Source organism: Glandiceps talaboti, chromosome 13 (genome assembly GCF_964340395.1).
Source record: "Glandiceps talaboti chromosome 13, keGlaTala1.1, whole genome shotgun sequence".
NCBI lineage: Eukaryota > Metazoa > Hemichordata > Enteropneusta > Spengelidae > Glandiceps > Glandiceps talaboti.
In genome coordinates, this window is record NC_135561.1 from 5,160,313 (window position 1) to 5,186,621 (window position 26,309).

A 26,309-nucleotide genomic window follows, 5' to 3' on the forward strand; every position below is an offset into this window, starting at 1 on the left:
GATTATTGAACACATTCGGTGCACATATTCATGCGGAAACATGTACACTACATCAAAGAGGTGACTGGTGGTGATGGAATTAATGGCGTTATAAACACAATACTTAATGATCGAAGCATCAAGCCGAGCTGTTGTAGACCAACAGCAAATATGTGGACGTTCTCGTGTTGAAGTAGCTGTTCGCTGTAATCTGTCTGCAGATAAACCGGCATCAACAAATTAGTGTGGTTCGCAAGGGTTATGGCTGATCTTCATGTTCTAGATAACGAATGACCCTGGGGACAAATGACATGACCCGTAATACAGATAGCATAGACGTGTTCTCTTGGACCGCTATGTCATCAAATGTTAACACTTATTAAAGATTAAAAGGTCTCTACGTGGGAATATTTCGATTCGATCAGCGATCACATTCAGGCCAATGCAATGTAAAAGTGCCACGTCTTTCCATGTTGAGGCTCAGACCACTAACGCTGTGGGCTGAGGTTGAGGAAACTAACAAATTCAAGCTTGCCGTATTTGGTAAAAATAAGCGACACAATTCTATATTTATACCATGTAATATCGAAAACATGTCAAACTATTCACGTCAAAGACAAACAAACAGTGCTATATTATATTGTAATTGTAACCACGGCAATTGCTATTTTAAATCGACGCAATGACTTGCATATGATTGCTTTTCCCGAAGGTACTGAGAAGACTGTAAGATAGTTCCACCTCAGTCAGGCATGTTTTATTACAATCTCGTCACAAATCACTAATTTTGACAAACTGCCAATCTGTCGTTATTGAAGGAACCACAGGAAAATGAAATTAATGGGTGAATTATGGCATCAGTTCAGTTCAGTTCATATACATGGTGCGTATATATCAAATGACAGCGAGTTTTAAATAAACTACAATGTACACATTGGCTATTGCTTTGAAATTCTGTCACTGATATAAACTGCTATTGACTGCTATTGAATGCATTACATAGAAGAACTGAGATGGTGACCTTGACCGAGTCCTTTCAGAAATATCGGGGTCATTTGAAGGTCTCCTACGACGGCAGATATTTTTAGATAAAAACGTGCGAATGAGTTCCTACGTTTAATGAAAATGAACACACTACACTACGATTGTTGTACGACCTGTGTGAACAATCTAAAATGTACCTTTTTTTAGTAGTCAACATGCTCACTGTGGAGCATACAGACATTTGTCTTTCATAAAGTATTTCTGAGGTCGTGTTGTGTGTGTGTGTGTGTCTGTGTCTGTGTCTGTCTGTCTGTGTGTGTGTCTGTGTGTGTCTGTGTGTGTCTGTGTGTAGGGGGTGTTGCGACTATTGTTAGCGTATATGCTTAGCAGTTGGTAATGTGTTTTGAAGAGTCTCAAATGTGAGGAGGCCATTTGAAGATACTTTGAATAGCTTACCCTTTTATGGAGGCCTATTTCACATCAAATATTCACATTGTAATGATGATAACATGGATGTTGCGGCTGAATCGACTGACTAAATAAATAGTGACGCAAAACTTAATTTTACATATCCTGTCTTTCTTTGACGATTTTAATAATTTCTACGAAACGACAAGAATTTGAAAGAACTAATAAGACGTATTGTTACATCAGTTTGAAATCCCAATTAAAAACATTCAGATTGAAGGTACAAAAGAAGACGTACAAATGTTTCGTTCTTCTTCATTTACTTATATTGCCATGGTAACACCTCGTTCAGTGGAAACAGCGGACTGACTGATGACAATGTGACAGGGTGACAAACATAACATGGTAAATTCTCAAAGTATCAACACGAGTGTTTTAGACTCAAATATGCCAATCATGTTGACTACATAGTTGAATCTACTTAAAATCAAAATAACTTTATAAAAAAAACGTGAAGTGTGCAATCTAATCAAGTGATTTCCTCAGCTTACTACTTCTACAAATCCATATCCATACTCAAACAGGATACAATCAGTGTTTTGACAACAAACTTTTCTATTGTGAGTAGTTTGATATTCAGAACATGAGTACTTGATAAAAGCTTGTCCGTCGGTAATACCAAATACGGCAGCTGGTTTAAATAAAACAATTACAATTAATTCCTTTTCGATATCATCCTTTTCCCATCCAAATCTGTTGTCTCTAGGGAGTTGCACAAAAAGACCACCGTATTTGATATGCATCACGTGTAGATGCTTGACGGTAACACGTTGCGAAGATTTCCGTCTTGTCAGTTGCCGCTCCTCAGAGTCTCGCCATAGCCTGATAACTGTGCCCGTGTTTGTATATGTTTACGGCAATGAATAGGATTTGTAACAGTAAGCTAGCATTGCGATGGAAGAGTCACGATTTTATTAAACGAGTCTGTTCGTGCAAAGCTATTTATTCCAGTTTCAACAGTGTAAGGAAACAAACTATACGACGGGTAAACCCCGAATCGTCAACGAGTTTTCAACTTCAATGAATGTGATGGTCTTATTTAGAGTCTGTTCTGACCAAACTCATTTCAATATATGAGATTACGATCATTATTTTTTATCGCTTATATTATCCAGAATATTTTAGTAATACGAAAAAAGTTTGGCCACACCATTTATAAATGTGAATAATGCATGTAATACAATTTGAGTGATACAAACACTCGGGCGTGACTTGAAATTGCCCATTTCACGTTATTGTATTGCGATATTGATTCATCATGTCTTTCATTGTTACACTGGTATATTCGCCATTTTGTTTTTTGCTATATAGTCATGGGAAGAGTCGTTACACTGTACTAATGTTTTACATTGATGATATAACGAGATTTTAAATTTAACTATATCACATATGTATTCCTGCCAGCAACATTCAGTGAATCCTATCATTGTATATAAAGATATATAGAGCGTTGGTGTATATGTAATCGGCATGATAAGATGTATTCACTCAATTCGTTTCATACGAAAACAAAACCATCCTTTACTTCATTACCCACATCAACACATCTACTTGTACCGATAAAGACTAATGAAACGTTAATGTGTTGCTATCGAGCTCTAGGAGGGTGGCACAGTAAGGACCACTGTACAAATACACAAACTTTGTTATCGATGTAGATAGCGTGAAGACTACCATGGAATGTTTACCAAATATTGACAGTGGTGATGATTATCAGTTATTATCCAATTACTGAGGACAACTTTGTATGGCTACGTAGGTGATGATTTGGATCATAAAACGAAGGCCAATTAAACAAGTTATCGCAATAATTGTGGTCCGACTGATTGCAGTTGAAGTTCACGACTATTGTTTGAAAGCCAGTGATATAATAGGAGTCGGTTAACTTGAAACAGTCCGTCGTCTGGCTCCACAAAAGTCGTACTAACATTGCTACATTTTATCTTCTGACTCCACAAAAGTTGTACTAACATTGCTACATTTTATCATCTGGCTTGCCACAAGTCGTACTAACATTGCTACATTTTATCGTCTGGCTTGACACAAGTCGTACTAACATTGCTACATTTTATCGTCTGGCTTGACAAATATTTAAGTACAATTGCTACATTTTAGTTCTTAAGGGTGTGGATTACCCAAAGATAGTCCACACAAAGAAAATGTAGCAAATGTTGTGGAGACTTTTGTTGCGCCAGATGATGAAACGTAGCAGTGATATGATATTGAGTCAGGTTGACAAGCTTTTATTTTATGGCGGGATGAAAGTATCACCGCCTACATGGCACCCATCGTCACGTTCCCTATACGTTGGGATACAGATGTATTTTATAATCGCAAGTAATTTTCAAAGCCACATGGGACGGTGTTATAAAGTATTACGACCACGATTATTTAGTCTGTCATTCGAAGGTGAAATATAATTTTGTAATATCAATTGTTCAACTTTCTCTATGTTGACCTGCATTTGACCATGCCAACAAATGAACTCCACAGGATGGGCAGCCATACTACCAGCATGGAAAGATTGAGGAAACAAAACTCGGCGTACTTTCATATCGAACAGTATATTTGATATTTTCACCTAATAAACGTGATATCGAGTGCTTCCTCTCCAAGTTAGGTTACTGAATATTACACCCCTGTTCAAATAGCCGTAAAGAGATTAGCCATGCTCGGTGAGTCTCCTAATAATATCAAATTACTGAAAACATATATGAGAGCTGCATATCATAACTATAATGATATGATAAAGACCGTTATTCACCCGAGGATATGAAAACGTTTTACAACAGCAAGGTGAAGTACGTCCATAGTAATATTACCAATATTGAACTGATTTTTGCGAAGTCGTTATCAGCCAGTGCTGCCTCATACCATCTGTAACATTATGAGAAATGGCCTTATATTCTAAAGATATGTTACAAAGGATATAAATCATGTTAAGAATTGTAATTAGATATTTTCCCCCCGATATTTTTTCTTCGTTCAGCCAAGGAAATTATGAGTGACCTAAGGGGCCCTTGTGACTACTCGTCTAGCGACTCGTAGTGACAACCCTTCGGTCACGAGTAATTTCCGGCTGAATGAAGGAAAACATGAGGAATAATATAATAATACCATCGCCAGTAATATTTTTTTAAATCGGGGAAAGTACTGGCAATTGAGCATTTTGACTCATATTTCGAAAACAGCAGAACCAGTGACGTCGAACGACCAGAGTATTTATTCTATATTCTTTTGTTGAACTTGGCTTGTGCATGGTGTAATTTACCTTCTCATGACTTGGAACAAAACCTTGACGTCGTTTAAAGACATTTCATGTAGAGGTTTGCAGGGAAAGCGGAAACTCATTCTTGTTGAAAATATGATCATGGATCTATAGTAAAAGGAAGACCGCTCGAAACGTTTCTAGTTTATTGTCGTTTTACGAACAGATGGGAAGAATAATAGATTCACCATGGTTTAATCGTTAAAACCAAATTAAAAATCTCCTATGAAAATTCCCTTTCTACCGTCCACCAAGATAAAGCTGCAATAACTGTAACCGAGGTATTATTTTTTGATCGGACAACCAACAATAAATTCACTGTAAATTGTTAAAATACTAATACTTAGACATTGTACATGACAATTAGTTGTCTATTTTATCTATGAGTAGTATAGTAATAAGTTGAAATCGTGATTCATTGGTGACGCTGATTTTTTGGGTGCGGACCCCAAAATCAGTTTGTTTTTATTGCTCCATACATCAGTATCAGTAAATTATTAACCTAACAAAACAGATTTTTAAAAGGTTTCAATTGCAGCTAGTGCAGCTTTAAGAAGACATTTGTGTCACAAAAATGCATGAATGACTTGAAAGACGTTCTAGGTAAAACTTTTGAAGTTAAACCTCAGACCACTATTGTGGTTAAACTCTTCATACACCACTAAGCACTGTAAGCCAACACCACTTTCTATTGTGCGTCTCATTAGTCTGGCCTTGAACGACTCGGTGGGATTTATTTTTACCTTTCACGGAGGAAGCCTCTTCAGTGCCACAAAATAATCATTCTAAATACTTCAACTTGCAAAAACTGCTGAGTATACATTATGTGACGATAGTGTAACAATTCTAGAAGACGTTAGAATGCATTAGTCTCACAGGAGTGTCGTGCTGTCTTTTCATGTGGTCATGGTGTATTAATCCGGGAGGCATGGGGATCTGCATGCCACGAATGACTGAGATCACGGTAAAGTTCTCTGACCTTCTCAACATATGTGCCACTGAGGAGTCATGAAATGAAAACGATGCTTCCAAAAGTCGCATCAACTTTGGAGAGAATCAGAGACGTCTTTGCATAAAACATGTATCGGAAATAGTCATTCCTGGTACTTATTTAGCCATGATTACTAGTACTAGTGACACTCAGCATGTGATACACTCAGGGGAGAAATGGATCTGTAATTCGATATTTCAGTACGCGTAAAGAGGTAAAGATAAAGGTAAAGAAGTCCCTCTCTGAGGGCAAATAATCAGTTTCCCTTTCTTTTTATCTTTAGGACTTGTGTAGCCAAAAATATAACTGTCGCATTGAGCACTTTAATTTCACAAGTTGTGAGAGGGTTGTGATTTCTTATTCTGTATTGTTTGGCACATCCCTCACCTTTCTAGACTGCCGTAATCCCCCCCCCCCCTGTCAGACGTGATGTAAGGTTCGCGTGACTGTATTTGCAGAAGAAATCATGAAAAACGAGTTTCAATATATACATTGTAAATATCCAGCGAAGGGGTTAAAAGATTGTACATACACCAAGAGCCTTGGTTAAATTAATTTTACAGTGCAAACAAACACGATGACGACGAATACAATCCTTGGTGACCACAAAGTGTGAGTATTAATTTACCATAGCAGAAATTTCACACCTCCACTTTTTATGAAAATTATCTTTTTTTTCCACTTCTGGTACAGGATTGCGGTGTAGGTTTACGGACTCACGTGTTTCATCAACGCGATATCACGGTATTATGACCGTATGTATAGAATTGGAACAAAAATAAAAGGGGTATTTTAACCCATGTTGGTTTGTGTAACAATATAATGGAGCAGAGAACACAGACACCCAGGCTTTGTTTTCCTTTAGGGACAAGGGAATCTCAATGGTGATGTAATTGTTCGGTGTGCAAGAAAGTCATTAAAATAACAAAAAACAAAATCAGCGCTAAAGTGCTTCACAAGAAGAAAATGGGTAAGATAGGGGAGCTTGAAAAATAACACAAATTTCTATTCACCAATCTCCAAATTGTGTGATTTGTAATTCTTGTCCTTTTGATTCACCACTGTGTTTTTTATGTTTAGTCGTTTCGAATGCACAACATTTATGGATCAGTTGTGTACCGCTTCATAAATGAGGAAAACAAATGTGATATAAAAATTTATGTGTGCGAAATTTTACTTCCATTCACAGGAGTGTTCTTAGCGTGTATTACGTTTTGTGACGTAATGTTAGATGTCCGAGTCAATAGTAAGTAACTATGTAAATCTTTGTTGTGGGGCGTGAACTGATATGGTGCAGGGTTCCAATGCTGATCTGAGGGAACTCACAATGCGTAAATGATTAAGTGTGGTTTAAGTAGACCGGTACAAATATGAAGACTACCTCGCTGAGTGCCTTCTGACCTCTGTCGCTATATTATACTTTGCCATGTTATTCTTCCCTTGCCATGTGCACTACGGTGTCTGATTAATTAGGAAAAACAAAAGTATCAATTCTTTCCTTGTTACTGCCTGATTTGTCAATTCTACAAACACTACAAATATCCCCTGGCGATGACCTTTTGCTGTTTACTACCGCTTCTTCTACAATGGGGGTGTTCCCAAATTCTTTGACAAGCCATGCACTAAACACACCCATTACATGTTTTACTCATACGAAGGATGCCTTATAATTTCACCTAACACAACAACCAAGTGAATGCCACGAGTATTGATCGGATAGGCCGCCATTATATTTCATGATCAAAGGATAGTTTAACGTGTGGTCGAATACGGTTCATTGCGGTAATCAAAATTAGGTCGTTGGATATACTAAACTGGTGTAGTACAACGAGGTCTTACAAACTAACTGCCAAACAAAATGGCAGAGGGCAGAGGCAAACCAAATGATGATCCATTATTCTTGTCAGCTGTGCTCGCGTTACTAACACAAATATACTATACCACACGCTGGAATTTCTTTTGGGGCACATTGTCAGGGGGTACGAATTAGGTTAAATACAAACCTCTGGAGTACTTTATCATGTTGAGTGATAAATATTTGCGGCGTTTTGATCGTAAAAAATGACGACAGCTATATACCAGGGCAGTAAGTAGAATCTGTGATGTATTGGACCTAGGAGATCCGATATGATAATCACGTTGGGCCACAGGTGCCATGTAAAAATATATTAAATTACAATAAGCATTCACTATTTACCTCTATCCGCAGTTTTTCCATTTCACGTTTCAATTCTTTTCTCTGTTTTTCCGAATCAACGAGCTTACGTCTCAGGATTTGATTTTCTTCCTCGATTCTGCCCCTTTTTTCTTCTAGATTTTCGAGTTCTAGATGAAGACGAACGGAAACATCTTTGGCAACACGTAACTCTTGTTGCATGTCATTCATAGCACCACCATTCTCAGCAGACGCCTTACTACCACGTTGTGGCAAGGATGTTAGTTTTTTATCCATTGATTTCTTTTCTGTTTCAAGTTCTTCAATTTTTCGCTCAGCTTTTCGCAGACGATATTGTTGCACGCGCACGTTTTTGGAAGCAGCATCGAGCTGTTTTTGTATATCCCGAAATTCTTCGATTTCACCTTCTCTGAAAGTGTCACGGACCTCATCCATTTCCACTTTTAACTCCTCAAGCTCAGCTTCGAGATTTTCATTCGATTTCTTTAATGTATCACAGGTGGACTCGGTAGCATCTAATTTCTGTTGCATAGCTATCATCGCTTTATACGGTTCCTGACTCTTTACTGAATCTGGCAGCTGAGAAGCTCTCAACTTGTGGTTTTCGTCAACCAGATCACCAGCCTGTTTTTCCATATCATCAAGTTGATGTTGTAGTTTATCGACGATTAATTTCAATTCATCTACTTCTGTTTTGTTGATAAACTCAACAGCATTGCCTACACGTTCTGCTTCACTAGATAACCCTGCCGGCGAACTCTCGGGGTCTGTGGAGGGTGCTTCTTTAACGGCTTTCAGCTCAGCAGGTTTCGTTTCAGCAGTTTTAGAGCTACTATCGATACATTTCGAAGCTTGTTTTTTGTCCCCTTGACTAATTTCAGCTTTGTCACAATCCATCTTGCCACTCTGATGTCCCGAACCCTTTGACATAAGATCTTGCGTCTCTGCAGACTTCACAATGGGGTCACGTTGATCAGCCAATGACACGGATCCTGACATGCTAATTTCGTCACCCACTTCATACAATGTTGTTCCTGCAGCGGGTGATACACCCAGACCGTTTAAGGCAGTGCTATTTGTCCCTACATTGGTGTTTCCTTTTACAATAGTGTGCAATCCTTCTCTAGCACCAAGGCTTCTACTTCGAGCACGAACACGTTCCTGTGACAATTCCTCACTTAACTCAGCCTCTTTCTGAATCACTAATGAATCTAGCGACTTATTAACATTCGCCGATTCGGCCAATGAGCATTTAAATTGAAAATTAGCTTCACGCTCCGATAATAACTCGGGCGTTCTTTTCTCCGTATCGCTAGTAAGACTGGATAAATCCTCGTATGTACTGTACATGGAAAAATCTCCTGCAAATTGCACACTTTCGAAATTTTGGTCACTTATCACTTCGTCTGCGCTCGGACGAACCCGAACTCCTTGTGTTCGTTCGTCTGCAGCAAGTGACAGTTCCTTCTCATATTTTGAATTCCTAGAATAGCTATGGGATGTCAATGACTTGGACAGACTTAAATCATCTTGTGTCGTTGAAGTGATACGTCGTTCTGACCTCATTTTAAGACTACTGTCGTCTAAAAATGGCGACGCTGCTGAGTGCATCACCGTAGATGCTTGCACATCACTGTAATATATACACTCATCCGTTTGATACCGTGTGGACGCCGTTGACACCAAAGACGAAGCAGCGCGAGTGGAGCTATGAAATATGTCATCCATGGCCGACATTGTAAAGTCCGCTACCATTGGTGATGGTGATAGGTTCGATGGATGGTCGCTCTTTTCGCGAGAACACGTTCTACATTTATCACTCTGCCAGGTTTGTGGCTGGAAAGTACAACAGTCGGTCTTCCTAACACTCATACCCAAATTGATGGCAGGTAAACATCTATCCACATATGTTGGACAGATAACGGCTATAACGACTTTCCATCCCGCGTCCGGCATTCAAACGTAATGAAATATCCTCCACTGTACAGTGTAATTTTCCTTATATAGAAACCCGAGCAACCACATGATGTATTTCCAGCTGGTCAACTCGCACCAAGTCTAGCTTCGATAAGCGGGTATACAGTTTCCAGCGCGAGTCACAATTAACGAGAGGCCTGTATTTAAAAATGACGATTTGACACTAGGTGGGGCCTAATCCAGGGAATTCTACCGATGAATAAATAATAAATAAATGACCCTGAATTCACAATTATCATGTGTTCTTTGTGTTCAGTTGAATAGTATGTTTGACTACGTCATTAAGAATATTTTAATTTTTTTATTTGCGTTGTTGCAGTGTAGTGCGAATGGTTTAATTCGTGAAAATTAGCGGCGGAAGCAGTGCCACAAATACAACATTAGATTTCGAAATGACGACAGATGTGTAATATGTACTGAACACTGAATGAAATGGTCAATGGAATTACGATTATAATATTAATGAGTTGTGCAGACGACAGTATTGGATATTGAAACTAATGTATTCTTTTTTTTAAAATATATTACATACCCTTGAACATAGGAATTACAAGCTCAAACACAGCAGACACACGTGAACAATGTAACCCTGCTATACATCATAGTTACATCATAGTGTTCCCATATTTACAAGACAGGAAAATTACTTGATGGAATAAATTGATGTAAAATAGTGAAAGATGCCAAATAAATGCATTCTGATTTCCTGTTTGCGTAAGGGATTGAAACCCCCCAGATGCCAAATTGGATTGAATTTGTTATTGGCACACCGTACGTCGACATTCAATAAATCTTGATATTTCTAGCAAACGAAAGGTAAATACATTAGGAGTTAATCTTGTGTGACTATTAAGTAATGTATTAAATTGATGGCATATCTCTCTCTCGGGGGTAAGAGTCAGAACCAGTCCGAATATTTCCATTTCTACAGAAAATATGTTGAGCGTCAATAAATTCGAATTTTTACCGCGTTCTACTTTCAATTTTCTACAAAAAAAATAATAATGATAATAATTGTTGTTTCTTGTTTTTGCAGCGATAACTATGCAAAATGCTTGTAATATAGTTCGATACTATTTGACCTTAAATTAACCCTAAAATGCATACTATATTCATCACTGTGCTGACAAAACGTACGAAAAAAACTGGCGCCTGTAAATTTAAGGATAACCTGGCAGTTTATTCTTCCAGTCCTATATTCACATTTTTTTTAAAAAATGAGACATACATGTTGTGATAATAATTATTAGATTATTTACATGTCACAGAGAATATCGGGCAAGGTGCATACCTCAAAGTGGTACAAGCTAAATTTACAAGCATTTCACTAAATATGAAAATATCTATATAAAACCACATTTCAGTGTAACATTGATATCAATGCATGCCTTCCATATCATCACGATTGTCTTCTGTTAGAATTGTTAGAACAGTCGATTGCATAGTGGAGATTTTCTGGTTATACGTATGATAAATTACGTCATCGGCTCAGGTATCGGATATATATTAATACCCGGTTTGAATTCAGTGCAGGTGGTGGTTAAGTATGCTTCAGTGACTACAACACAACGATCACCTTTCTAATATGCAGCAAGAACTACGCCCCGATACGTATAAAACAGCCTGTGTCTCTTTAACGTGAGATTACCGTTCCTGTGAGAATTAGTGATATGAAAAATTTGAATAAAAATAAATCCTTTTGGAATGTTTGCGGTACCATAGTGTTATATGGTAATATTGTAGTATATTTGCTCATTTGGCGCGCACGTGTATCGATCTGTCTCTGCCAATACGTCATCACAATAGATACTAGCAATGAGACAAAGACTGCATATTGTCAATAGTAACTGCTATTGTAATAATTCTAATTATATGGCAATTTAACGGACGACATTTTTGAAAGGTGAAACAAACGTTATTTGTGTTCACATGACTATTGATTTTATGATGTATTTCAATATTCTTAATCAAACAAGCTGTCTGAACATGATTTTTTGATTTCCTTTGTCCTACACCGTCAAAGTAGAATCGTCTCGATATGACGTCATAGCTATGTATGTATGTATGTATGTATGTATGTATGTATGTATGTATGTATGTATGTATGTATGTATGTGTGTGTATGTATGTATGTATGTATGTATGTATGTATGTATGTATGTATGTATGTATGTATGTATGCATGCATGCATGCATGCATGTATGTATGTATGTATGTATGTATGTATGTATGTATGTATGTATGTATGTATGTATATGTATGTATATGTATATGTGTGTGTTTATTTTGAAGACGACTTTTTAACGCCATTCTTACACGATGTCTATGATAATTCCAGACTAACAACAAGATAAAAAGAAATCTGTAAAAAATAAATAATTCAAATAGCGAAATATGCATCCTAATTCGTTGCATTGGGAAATGCATGTTATTTTTGAAGTGTAGTGGCCCTGTCATTATTTTACTGCAATCATCCAGGGTACAAAACAGATAGAGTTGTATCCTATAGTGCAGATGTGAATATATTCAGAGTGTGCTGCTAGTATATCGTCTATGATCATCTGTAGATTCTGTTACATTCAATTTTTAGAGTGTTTTACTAATCACACATTTGTCATAAATTAACATACAATGTGATATTGTAATTGGCATGTCTGATTAAGTAGACTAGGTATTGAAAGTATGTGGTAGACCCGATAGAAAGAAAGTGCGCATGCTCAATATACACCAACATGACCTCAGCCAAGGGACTGTATTATTGGAATCTGGTGTAGTATATGGAGTTATGTTTATTTCGGTGTTTATGTTTACTGTGTTTACTGTTTATTGTAGTGTATTCGGCCGTTGTTATTGTTATTGCTGTAGTTGTTGACACAGCCCTTTTGTTGTTGTTGTTGTTGTTGTTGTTGTTGTTGTTGTTGATTTATGGGGATGAATATGACGGTATTGTTGTATAGTTACTCCGTTGTGACGTCATTTGTATTGTTATTTAACGGTGTGCTCATTGGTCAAGAGACTTAATACAATAAACTGAATTGAATTGACGATAGTTCAAGTTCTAGTCAACTTCCAAACGCCAGAGTTAAGTGCTCACAATCTGAGTGAAATTTTGCCTACAATCTCTAATTTCATATTTCTATGTATGTGTAGTTAGTCAAATAATCTATATTTCAATAGAACTTGAACATTTGATATGTTGTAGGCGAACACTGAGTTTAAGGCGAGTGTGCTAAATTGAGGTTTATATGACAGAGAATGTAATGCCAGTAAACATTGTGGATGACCGCATTTCAACCAAAGGGAAAATATGCTGCTTTAGGAAACTTTGGATCAAGTTTCGTTTGCGCGTGTTTTGAACACAGATCATCGTTGCCAAATGGGTACCACAGGCAATAAATTTTCTAACAAATATCCGATTGATCATTTGAAGTAAATATGCAAGTATCGTTTTTTCACGAGAGAAAACGACAAAAAAGTGTTCCATGGCGAACACATTCATACATGAACAGACAGACTAGTTACGAGGATTCACGAAGAGAGCTTGAGACAGTAATATGTTTTAAGCTTAATGTCGAAACTGATCTTTAATAATTTAATCTAATACAAAATATATATATTGAGTAACAGGCAAGCTTAATTAAGTTGAGAGAGAGAAGTAGTAGTAGTAGTAGTAGTAGTAGTAGTAGTAGTAGTAGTAGTAGTAGTAGTAGTAGTAGTAGTAGTAGTAGTAGTAGTAGTAGTAGTAGTAGTAGAAGAAGGTAGAGAGGCGGAGGGAGAATGGGAGAGGGGGTTGAGAGTGAGAAAGCAAGACAGACAGAAAGACAGACAGACAGACAGACAGACAGACAAACACGGACAGACACACACACACACACACACACACACACACACACAACCGATTTTTATTTAGGTTAGCTTATTAAACACACATAACCGTAAGCATTATATATCCTACACGACAAGTTTGTATATTATACAGAAAAATAGATATACGAAATAACAAAATGAATGAAACATGTTACAGTATGTTGCTAGCAAATATTTTGACAAAGTAATCTGGGTACTAGATAAAGTAAACATCTGCTGGATCAACATCAGTTCTCATGTATCATTGCCATGAAGTACATATTTATTTTTATGACCGAGAGATACTCAGCTGTTGCAAATCTGAATGCTAAAACGGGTTAGCTTGTCTGGCGGGGTTTACAGACCACAAGGTTATCTCCGAATATAGATGAAATGTCACCCGCTAAAAGACAGGTGCTGTTAATATATTACAATTATTTATGAATAGATTGGCCATGATCAACAAGATATGGGTCAGGTTTCCATACTAAAATAACCAACATTGTCCTCATATGCCCTCACAGTGAGGGAAAAACAACTAGTCGTAACCTGTTAGTGTAGCTAGATATGTAAGAATCAACAACGTGCACAGCATGTATACAAGGCATTCCCAGCACCTTGTGAGCATAGGGATCATATTCCTCTTCTACCACCCTTGTTAAAGCACCGGTGCGAATGCTTGCTCATGGTAAGCAGGAATGGGACAACTTTATGCAAAGACATGCAATGTAATTAGTGTCAGAAGTTTATCAAAGTACATGTATAAACACCATATGAGCCCCGGATCCCATAACTCTGTTTACTGTTAGAATGCTACACATTATAAGTTCGAGTCTAGTCTACCGGTTACTCTTATCATCACAAAACTCCACAAATTGTCAGCTGTGAGGACAATGCGATAAAAGTTACTTTTGTTCTTTGCAGTAAAATTTTCGAACCAATTTACTATGTTCTAATGAGGTAAATTACCATAATTACGTAAGCTTATTTCTCTATATAATATTCTAATAGAATTATTTCGATGCATATAGTACATAATTATACACATACAATGTAGTCCTGGAGCACTTAACCCATTCTGTGTTGACATGTAATCAACAAATAAAGGGACCAGGTCTGTAATTTTGTGTGTTTGGTGGTTACTTTTGCTTCATACTCATCCTAATGTTATTCTAACCACTTATGTACATATTGAAGGGGCTCAAGCTGGGTTTATACGTTTATGTGCTGATTTATGCTGCATATCTAAAATCCACTCTAAGTATTCTACATATTGAAGCACAATAAATTCATCACTTGCACTTCTATATTTCTATATGTATACAGTGCATAGTTAAAACGGTGTCTCAACACAATTAACAGTATTGTGAACACAACACAACACAACACAACACAACACAACACAACATAACACAACACAACACAACACAACACAGCACAGCACAACACAACACAACACAGTACAACACAACATAACACAACACAACACAGCACAGCACAGCACATGACAACACAACACAACACAACACAACACAACACAACACAACACAACACAACACAACACAACACAATCTGTAATGTGTTCCATTCTTTTGTTTTGCACCATACATTCCATAAATTACACCCAGACAAGAATAAGAACAACACCAGCAGCAACAGAGCCCACACAGTTTATTATATGACCACTCTAACGCATGTTATTAATTGTTGTTATTTCTGAATGTGCCAACCAAGGTATTTATTAGTCTTTATCGTTTGCACTTTGCTAGGGTGTCCACGTCAACCTGAGTACCTGCCAGGTTTGAGGTAAATTAACCACTGTGGTCACTGATAAAATAGAAGTAGAATCATCAAATTGCATCCTCTAGATTGTCGACTGTCTCTCATATCTCATAAAAACTTGTAAATATAACAAAACGCGACAGACGAGAGCCAGTACATGTGTTTGGACTGCATACACGTATACAGCAAACATACATAGACTGGACGTTACATCTAATTGTAACCACTTCATTGCTATTATAAATAGGTAACTTTTTCATATTTAAGTTAAACTGATCATCGTCGTAAACCCACCAGGCCTGTTTACGGCAATGAGATAACACGCCGCCAGATTAATTGTGCATCATTTTATTATCTGTTATCTTTCGGTCCCAGCTCGGCGCCAGAGGACTCAGTTATATCCCAATGATGACACCATTTATATATATTATCCCTGGTCTAAGAGATGACATCATCTGACCATTTTATGACTGTTGCGTGGTGATATTTGACAAAAAACGTTTTGCAGTTGAGTTATTTTTGGTAAATGAAAACATCAACCAATATAGCCATATGTATCCGATGTTGGGGTAATGTCAAAAAGAACATTTTGAAATGTGTCGTAAAATTGTAGAATCTTATGCTTTTATTTATTGAGTAAATTCAGCAAACATTGTATAAAGTCAACAATAAATAACAACAATGCCAACAATGCAAAATAAAAGGGTTCTAAAAGGTTAATCCTATTGGCCAAATGGCCTGTCAAATCTTTATGAGAAATAGCGAAAAGTTACAGCTATTTGGGGCATTAAAGGTGTACAGGCTCAGTTATATGACTTGTTGTTGTTGTTGTTGTTTTTGTTTGGGGGTGCAACTGCACCTAAAAGATACTCACAGTATCATGTTCTACTTACTGATGTATACTTATCCATCTCTTGTAATTAACTGAACTTATGAGTGCGCATGCTCCGATGGCGTAATTTATAATATGCGTAAAAAATGTACAGGAAATCCCTAATATGCAAATCTACAGTTTTAGCACTGGTAGAACACAAATTGTTATGTCATAGAAGGCATTAAACGATATAATACTATACTAGCATTAGTTTCATTGAAGTTTTTTGTAAATATTTTCACTTGAGTAAAACGTTAATAAACTCAACTTGTGCAATTTTAACTCCGTTTTATGTACAAATGCTTTTACCACGAGAGATCAATAATTTGGAGCTACTAGATGGCGACTGCTAGTGTTATATCAGGTAAGATTGTCATTACGATATGAAGGACCAAGTAGAGCCTACAAATCATTAACTGCCACTAATAGCCCCCTTCATGACAATACACCGACTCATTCATCATTACGTCATTTGAGTCTTGCAATACAACCGAAAAAGCTTATAATACCATACTGTAGACACTTAAGATGCATCATCATAAATTACAATGCCAAACCACCACAGTTAATAAATCACCAACTTGTCAATTTGCGACGTTTCTGTATGACCTCACATTGAGGTCACTATAAACCTGTGTTCAGATCGAAAACAAACATCAGATAAGTTCACAACCTCTCTGTTCAGTTGGTTGGTAGTTCAACTTTCGCTTTTAATGTTATTTTCAGTCGACTTTTGGAAATTTGTTTCTGGTTCTGACGACATTCTAATGGGTCTGACAGATAAAGAAGAAGGGAAAATATAAAACAAATACCTCATATCTCAATGTTTTGTTGTTGTTGTTGTTGTTGTTGTTGTTGTTGTTGTTGTTGTTGTTGTTTGGTTCTTAAAATAAGTTTGCTTTTTTAAGGAATCTAGTCGATATTTCGAAAGTAAACTTATTTTCACTGCTTGAGACTAAACATATCAACGTCGAGGGAAATGCGTGCAAGCTACCGTCAGCTAATGTTCTCTTTGGCAATGAAGAACGGAAATGATAACACAGGTGTTCACCAACGATGACATAATCGAGTAAATTTGACTGGTGAAAATCGGCAATTAGCTTTAAATTCTCAACAAATCTCTTGTGGTTTGCCGATGACAAATGTTGTTCATTTCCCCAGCTTATAATTATCTGACAACGCCTGAAATCATGCTGGAATGAGAATAATTCAACCATGTAAACTGATACACATTCCTTTTATGGTGCGATTGTATTTTGTCTTCCGTCTTCTATAGTTTCAGCATTGAAAAAGTAATGAAGTAAAGATAATTGCCATTGTACGGCTTCCCATGCTGCAAGTGACGATACATGATCCTCTAGTCTTTTTCAATATAGAGTCGTTATTGTCGTTGTTAAAATGCAACTAGATAGCTTTTTTTATGTTCGTTCACTGTATAGATTGAATTAATCAACTTTGTTGACTCTCTGAAGAACAGTCTAACGTTCGTCACACTGCATGCGAGATATTTTTTGTCAAGGGTTTTATAACCATGACGAACTTGTAAGCCAGACGACATTTTCAGCTTTGGGGTTGTATGTTTACCATTAACTGCAATGCTTATTTTTCCTATCCCTCCACCATGCGAGGTTAATCGATCGATCTGCAAGTCCAGGTCACATTGATATGTCAAAGGTTAGATCCAACCATTGTCGTTGCTGGTAGTAACACCCACTGTGTTATTCCGTAAGCTAGTCGGTGCAACTGCGTTGACGGATCGACAAAATACAGCCAGGAATTGTTCATGCTAAAGTAAACATATAGGAAGAAGGGGAGGAGGAGGAGGAGGAGGAGGAGGAGGAGGAGGAGGAGGAGGAGGAGTAGGAGGAGGAGCAGGAGCAGGGAGGGAGAGAGAGAGAGAGAGAGAGAGAGAGAGAGAGAGAGAGAGAGAGAGAGAGAGAGAGAGAGAGAAACTGTTATATGAATACTGAAGAAAGAGTGAGAAGTTTGCTCAGAACTTGGATATGATGGACATGATAAAATGTATTTGTAACCTTGACCCGTGGTATGAATGACAATGCATATAGAGAATCTTGTGGACATTGTGAACAATTGTACACACACAACTATCGAGATAAACATAAACGAGAACAAATACGGAACAAGTTCAAATCAATACTTACATCGGACTTCAATACACGCACAGAGACCATGCTATTGATTACTACATTGAAAAACATGATGATCTGAAATGTCGATTATCATTATTCTATTGTCATGACAACATCATGCTCTGAACAGCAGTGTATTCCAGATAATCAAAGGTAATCAAAAGGTCATTTTCCAGGACAGTGAGTGATAACAAGGAATTACACTGTCACTGTGTGTGTTCAAATCTTGCAAACTAATTAATATACGAAAGGAAAGGTCTTTTTTGAATTCATCACCGAAATCCGTCGACTCTGATTACTGACACTGTTCGGCGTAAACATTTAATTTTATAACACTGTTAAGAAGATAAATTTGGAAAGATAGATTTGTGCTTTTATTAAATGCAATCTGTATTGCATTGAAAGGTAGCTACACCCACACATACAAAGACCCCCCTCAAAGCATAGCAGCAAATATGTCATCAGTAATCCTAAATTCTGATTTTGCACAATATGTTTTGTTCCTTTAACACCAGACATGATTGTAATGTTGTAATTGCTTTGACGGCTACCGGTCGGCGCCTTCGATGGTGCACTACTGATCACCTGGTATTCACTTCGGCTGCTTGAAACATATGTATAATTTCCGTTAGATTTCCCACTTATGTTCACCTGAGCAAGCACTGAGAGTTGTGTTGTATAAGTGCACTGAAGCAAGTTCGACTAAAGGTAGAAAGTGAGTGTATTCGATTCCGTGAGTCTAGTTGAGCGAAACTTAAGCATAGCGCCCTCATATAACATAATGAATTATCTGTTGTTTTCATAAATCGGAATGCTCAGTGTCGTCACATCGCTTAGCAGCGGGGTTTAATACATGACATATTTATCACTTCATCCTGTACACATAATTGGTCATCAAGTTGATTTGTATAGAGGGCATTCTAAATTGTCTAAATGGATACAACACGAGCATCCATGATACCTGACACTTGATGTGCTTAAGACATTGGTGATAATGTGGTGGATTGGGGGTATTGACCTCAGTTCCGACAATGTTGATAGTGTGCAAATCTAGTCATTGGAAGTTCTGGTCTTCAGCTTTGCAAATTAGATTCAGACACAGGAGTTAATTAAATGCATATAGAGAATCTTGTGGACATTGTGCCTTCCTACGAATTCACTATGGTTGTAGTGGTGGGGAGCAACCAGTGCCTTTACAATTACCAATGTGGTCGCAGTGGTGGCATCGAGTCCGAACCATTGATTCTGGGACTCGTGTCCCTTTTCACGTCTGACAGCATTTCAACCAAATTCAAATGGATGTTTTTTTTGGAATATTTGAAGGAGGGTCATATTTTAAAGAAAGGGAATTAATGGAGGTCCACAGTTTAGAAAACGGAATCGAGGTTGGATCACATTTTACGTAACAGACCGGGCTTGAATTCTCCAGCCCTCCCTCCTTGTAATTACTGAAGGCTCCCTAACCTGGTATATTGTTGTTCACTAGAATTCCACATAATCCCATGAAAAACCCAGGACAGTAATAACATGATTTTCTAATACACCCCATGTTTTGAAATAAAAGGGCGCCATCATATCGTTTTTTTAATTTTTTCTTACAGAATTTGAATATATGGAAACACGATCACAATTTGAGCATGACTTTTATTTTATGAATGAGAAAAGGAAAATTAAAACGATGATACTATGTGACTATGACAGAAAGGACAACAAGACAAGCACACTCATGACAAACTATACACCGATGTTTTAATCTAATATCGCTTTATTTCACCAATGAAACAACAAGGGAAATATCTAAATATCATGATTTTAAAACACCAGAGTTTACATAAGTGAAATGCATATTGAAATGAAGACACATAATACAGTGTTTGTCTGACGATCATTAAAGTGACACAACTTGAGTTTATAAGCTTTTTTACTAAAATGAAAAAACTTATATAGAACCTTCATATAGCTCTTCCAGTATAATGTGGATACATGCCTTCTATAGCATTATAATTGAGAGTGTGTGTGTGTGTGTGTGTGTGTGTGTGTGTGTTTGTTTGTTTGTTTGTTTATTTGTTTGTTTGTGTGTGTGTGCGCGCGTATGTGTGTATGTGACGTGTGCGTGACGTGTTTGTGTGTGTGACGGTGTGTGTGTGTGTGTGTTTGTGCGTGTGTAATGAATGAACTTACCTCTGTATATATAAGACTTTATACAATAATACGTAGATAGTGGCATGCATGTAATTTAGGTTATGGTGAACATACATTTATATATTATATATATTAATCTAATTCACTGTTGTGACAAAATCATGCAGATAAAGAGGTACCAGATTTGCCGAAATTACAAAGGGGAAAATATATGTATTACATGATTATTTGATGACAGTGTGCATGCAATATCAGGAAAAAATTGTAATTATATACTATTAATTGTAGTGCACTTTAACAAAAGGGATCTCTTATCTTAATATACAGAAAAAAAAATAAAATATATATATATATATATATTTATATATATATATATATATATATAATATATATATATATATATATATATATATATATATATATATATATATATATATATATATATATATATACAGTGTATTTACATATTTTTAGACAAACACCACAAAACTCACAACTATTTTATTATTCCAGTAAACAGTAAACAGGTTCTAATGTTGGAACTTCAATAATATAGTAACGTTCTTTGAAACTCAACCATTATACTTTTGTTCGTGTCCCCCGCAGTGATGAACAGGGACGGGGGGGGGGGTCGAATCAGTCACATATTGGACAATTTATTCACCACACCGCCATCTAGTGGTGAACAGTAATCATTGTCAGTTTGTAATTATCCTGAGAAAGGCAACAGTCACGTAGACATGAAGAAAAGTAACTTGGTTGTGTATCAAAGAACATTTCTAAACTGTTTTATTATTCCACTAGATACTGTTGAATGAAAATTCCCAACTTTCAAGTACGGGCAATGACGCATGCGCCAATTCAAGTTCAATGTTGCTAACTCTAATAAATCTCTGGAGATGGTCCAAATTATATATACTTATGTTAATGAGTAGGTTATTTTGATGGATAAAACAATCATCACAGCACTTTCTTACACAATTGTGTATATGATATATAATTATATTTGTTGTAACTATGGTATTTACATTTGGACAAGATTGACATACTTGGCCAAAATATCCAAAGTCTTAATAACTTAATAATATATTATATATGTTGATTTGTATTAATTATAACATAATGTACATTGGTAGTGTGTTGGGAACTTTCTGGCAGCAACGACAGTTTATAATGTATATGGGTCACGGTTGATTCAAAAATGATTTAGAAATCATAGTAAACATGCAGGGAAAAAATTGCATAAAAATTCATATTTATGCACAAAAATATTACAAGCATTATTTTTACTTATTAATGTAGACAGCAACGTCTAACAAAATGTAAACTATACGCTAGTTACTTTTGCAGAAATCTCGGTTGTTCTGGTTTTAGTCATCGACGTTGAGGGCGTAATTCCACTCTCGCTTTGTTTCCTCTTCCTTCGTAAATCCACCTTACGTTTCCACGTTCTAACGAGACGCTTGTTGAAAATGAAGGCGAAGAAAATGAAGACACCTTGCAGTGAGTTAAGGATGATGAAAAAATACCAAAATGTTGCGATGTTTGTAAATGCTGCAATGAATCCAAAAATCCACGTAAACCCCATAATGGATGAAAGCTGCAGAGAGAGAGAGAGAGAGAGAGAGAGAGAGAGAGAGAGAGAGAGAGAGAGAGAGAGAGAGAGAGAGAGAGAGAGAGAGAGAGAGAGAGAGAGAGAGAGAGAGAGAGAGAGAGAGAGAGAGAGAGAGAGAGAGAGAGAGAGAGAGAGAGAGAGAGAAATGTTATAAACTTAGCTTAGACTTCCAAGTATATTTTAAAGCTAAGGAGAACACCACTCCATGACATAAAGGCATTTGCCAAAGCTTGGTTTGGGGGAATCATTTCACAAGTTTACATCAAATACACTATGCACAGTTGCTGAGCAACACTAAGTTGAAACTTATTCCTCATTCTTTGTCATTGGCAGTCCTTGCCATGATCACGCATTGTCTCCTGATTGTCAGCAAATATTGAATGTTAATGCAACAACACTAGAAAATAAATATTCATAATTGTGACATTTGAAGGTAAAAAGCATTTAGTAATCACAATGAAACTCAATAAATAAAACATACATTTGTTTATTTATGTATATTTTCCAACTGAATCACTGTACTAACCTTTATGTAGAGAATAAACTGAGTCGTAAGGTTTGATGAATTTGATTTCTTAGTGACCTGCTGGGTGACTTTGGATGTCGACCAAATGGCAACAACAGTTCGAAGAAAGAAACACAAATTCGCTAGTATAATAGCGCCAACTGGCGTCATGAACGCGATGATCATGGCATTTGGTTCGTCAATCCAGCAAACATTACCGGTGCCGTAACCAACGTTACACTTGCTACAGTTACAGAAGTCTAATATTATGCAAATGAGTACAATGACACCGGGAGCGCCCCATGCATACATCATGTATCGATGGAACAGTTCTCTCTTATCGTCGTCACTGCGCAGTCGCATGTGTTTCTTAAAAGTCCTGCAGATATCAAAAGCCATGACGTTCATCCAGCAAAATGCTACTAACCACGAATAATGGAGTACCATGGCAACGAAGGCACAAAGTCCACGTAATTGAGTTTGGTCAGAACCAAAAAGAAGAAATACTTGCCCAACAAACAAAGCAACAATCAAATTCATTATCGTCTTGCCAGGTAGATTACGCATATTACGGAATAAGCAATATGTGATAAATGATATGAGTAAAAACACCAACGATAACAAAGTACCGACCAATGTCAATACTGTTTGCGCCGTTGAGTACTTGAAAAATGTTGCCTGCAGTTTTTCAGTTTTTGTTCCATTTTGGGATAAAAAATTGCACACAGACACCGAACTCCCATGCCTTTGGAACTCTCCTGGTCCGTAAAGTGTCTCTGTTGGTTCATAATAAATACTATCGTTGTTTACTTCAATAAAGTTGTTTTCCAATTCAATCAAAGGACATCGAAGAAAGCCGTATTCTGGTTGTTTTCCACACACATATACTATGACGTTCAGACGCCATCTTTGTTCTTCTTCTGGGTAGGTGCCAATGATCTTCCAATGAACGTCTGCCTCATGGTACCACGTGTCAGTGTCATTTGAATATAATGTTGCTCCGCCACTAATATTGTTGTTTGATATCACGTGCACAATTAAGGGGTTCATGTGATAGTTACTGTCATTGCATGTATAATCATATGTTGCATTCTTTGCTTCAATCATGATATACTTCAGACGTACATGAAAGTCAAGGTATGTAAGTTCAGGTTTTAATTTATTCAATGATTCTTGCAACGTGATGACGCTCGAATTCTGTATCGTAAAAGAAAACGAAAACATGTACAATTGTTGGGTCTTTCCTGTTTTTCCGTGCTCCTCAGATATCGAAGATGGAGAATCCTTTCTCAAAGACGGGTAAAGAATGGATTCGGAGGAAACATTCAAAGCCTTGGCAACGTGTTCCGTTAGCTCCCATATGACGTAACTAGTATCATTGTTCATTCGAAAGTTGTCATGGATTTCAAGAAGTAAAACTGAATGAAGAACCTCAACGGAATTCGATGTTGAATTGTTTTCGGATTCACCCAATCGACTGAAATTGAGTAGAGCATCTTCTTGTAGAAGAGGTAGTGGAAGAATTCGCTTGCATTCGCCGTCGATTAGTTCAAACCCGATAGCACACGACAATTGCCGACATTTGTCGAGAAACGGATCATACACTTGGTATTCGTCACAGGTCACGTGATTCTCAATCGTAGTCTCTCCATACTTAACTTGGAAACCACTTTGCTTGTTGAAATCTAACAACATCGAATAAGAAGTTTGAAAATTGACTTCCATTCTATCAGAGTCAGATTTCGTTCCGCATAACATATCATTTACAGAAACCCTGTTGCAAGCAGCACAGTGTGGATTCTTGAAAATATTTGATGTAATGTCATGGGCGACAACAGCTGTGTATGATCGGCAGGCTTTTTTAATCATCTCACCGCTTCGTCGCGAACATGTAGACTTCACAGTGTACTTACAGGGTGTCCGGAGCCCGAAGCGAGAGTTGTTGCGAGGGGAGTAAATCGGCATTGTTATCATTTGAATAGTATTCAACATCGAAGCTAGACCAGCAGAGGTGTTGATATTGGTAGTAGACGGATCCAAATTGAATTGCGCCTCCCAAAATTCAATGTTTTGTCGTGATTTTCCGTGACATGCAGCACAATATACGTTTTTGTAAAGTTCCCCGTTCGGGCCGAAAACAGGTAGATTTATCATGATTTTGGAGAAATCTGTACTCTCACACTGACTTTGAATTGTTTCGTCCGCCCAAGATTTGGGACATCCTGCAATGAATAGACGCCATTTGGAATCAATCGTCCCTGGGTTTAGACACTCAATCAAATCAGATGTATTCCTATTCAAGATTTCTTGCAACATTGTTGTCGATGATCTGTTATCGTGTTTCTCATCGATTTTGCCATTGGATACGCATTGAAATTCGTAGTCATAACAACAGTCGCCATATTGAAGGCATAGATCATCACAGCCACAGTACGTCCCATTGCTGACACTACCACACCGTTCAGAACACGAATTTGGATTGCTGGTGTTTCCGGTACAAACACTAACAGCAGTGGCCATCGCTGGAAGCATCGAACCTGAATAAAAATATCAACAAAAATAAGGAAAAAAGATCAAAATATATTCAAAACTGAAAATTCAATCGCAGAAAAGGACACTCAAATGAAATTCGTGTTGTTGCACGTGTGTGGATGAAATAGCTACTTGAGTGAACAGATGTCAGGTTGAGGCCTAGTTTAGAGGAGTTTTCCACTGGTTAACATTAAACACACATGAAGTCTATACAAGTACAAGTACAGGATGCACATACACTGGGGACTGACAAAGGACATTTGACCTTAAATCTAATGTCTCAGTTCGACAGGTCACATTCACCACAATACGCTTAGTTACTATAAATGTTACTATTGTATGGTCAGAGGTTCACAGTTGTTTGTGGATTGTGGTTGTTTTTTATGTCATAACGTCACGTCGATGTGAAGTGTTCACAATCTAGTTCCTCATAAACAATACCAAGAATGGTGTATGTCAAACAGCTGACTTGGCTATGTATACCTATAAATTGTAGTTATTAGACATTTATGTAGACATGAAATGAATTCCCCAGATCACATTCTAGTGGAGTTACTAGTTTTGGTACTAGTGCCTAGCCCTGACACTGTAATCATGGTTATAGTTTGGTGACCTACTTATATCTTGCCTTGGCATCCTTTGTTAAATTATATTCATTCGAAACGTCAGGATTGAATTTATTTATCAGGACACTTCTATTTATTACTTTTGCACTCACTCATACATATACGCATGCACGCACGCACGCACGCACACACACACATACACACAGATACATACATACATACATACATACATACATACATACATACATACATACATACACACATACATACATACATACACACATACATACATACATACATACATACATACATACATACACACATACATACATACATACATACATACATACATACATACATACATACATACATACATACATACATACATACATACATACATACATACGAGTGCAAAAGTAACGAGTAAAACGGTCCTGATCAAAAAATACAATC

At 37.1% G+C, this 26,309-nt stretch overlaps 2 protein-coding genes across 9 annotated transcripts in view; both read right to left on the reverse strand.

Moving 5' to 3' along the window:
• LOC144444563 (uncharacterized) overlaps positions 1-9,836 on the reverse strand; it is a 63,274-nt gene extending 53,438 nt beyond the window's left edge. For all 8 annotated transcript variants that reach the window (XM_078134028.1, XM_078134030.1, XM_078134029.1 and 5 more), the window contains exon 1: positions 7,888-9,836. In XM_078134028.1, coding sequence (XP_077990154.1) covers positions 7,888-9,822 — 1,935 coding nt within the window. In that variant the 5' untranslated portion in view covers positions 9,823-9,836. The remainder of the gene's footprint in view (positions 1-7,887) is intronic.
• Positions 9,837-22,740: 12,904 nt separating this feature from the next.
• On the reverse strand, positions 22,741-25,278 carry LOC144444946 (uncharacterized). The gene has a single exon (XM_078134497.1). The coding sequence runs from the start codon at positions 25,276-25,278 to the stop codon at positions 22,741-22,743; it is 2,538 nt and encodes an 845-aa protein (XP_077990623.1).
• Between the last annotated feature and the right edge of the window lie 1,031 nt (positions 25,279-26,309).

Coding starts and splice junctions, on each gene's coding strand:
- LOC144444946 (XM_078134497.1), bottom strand. CDS start 25,278: ATGGCCACTGCTGTTAGTGTTTGTACCGGAAACACCAGCAATCCAAAT.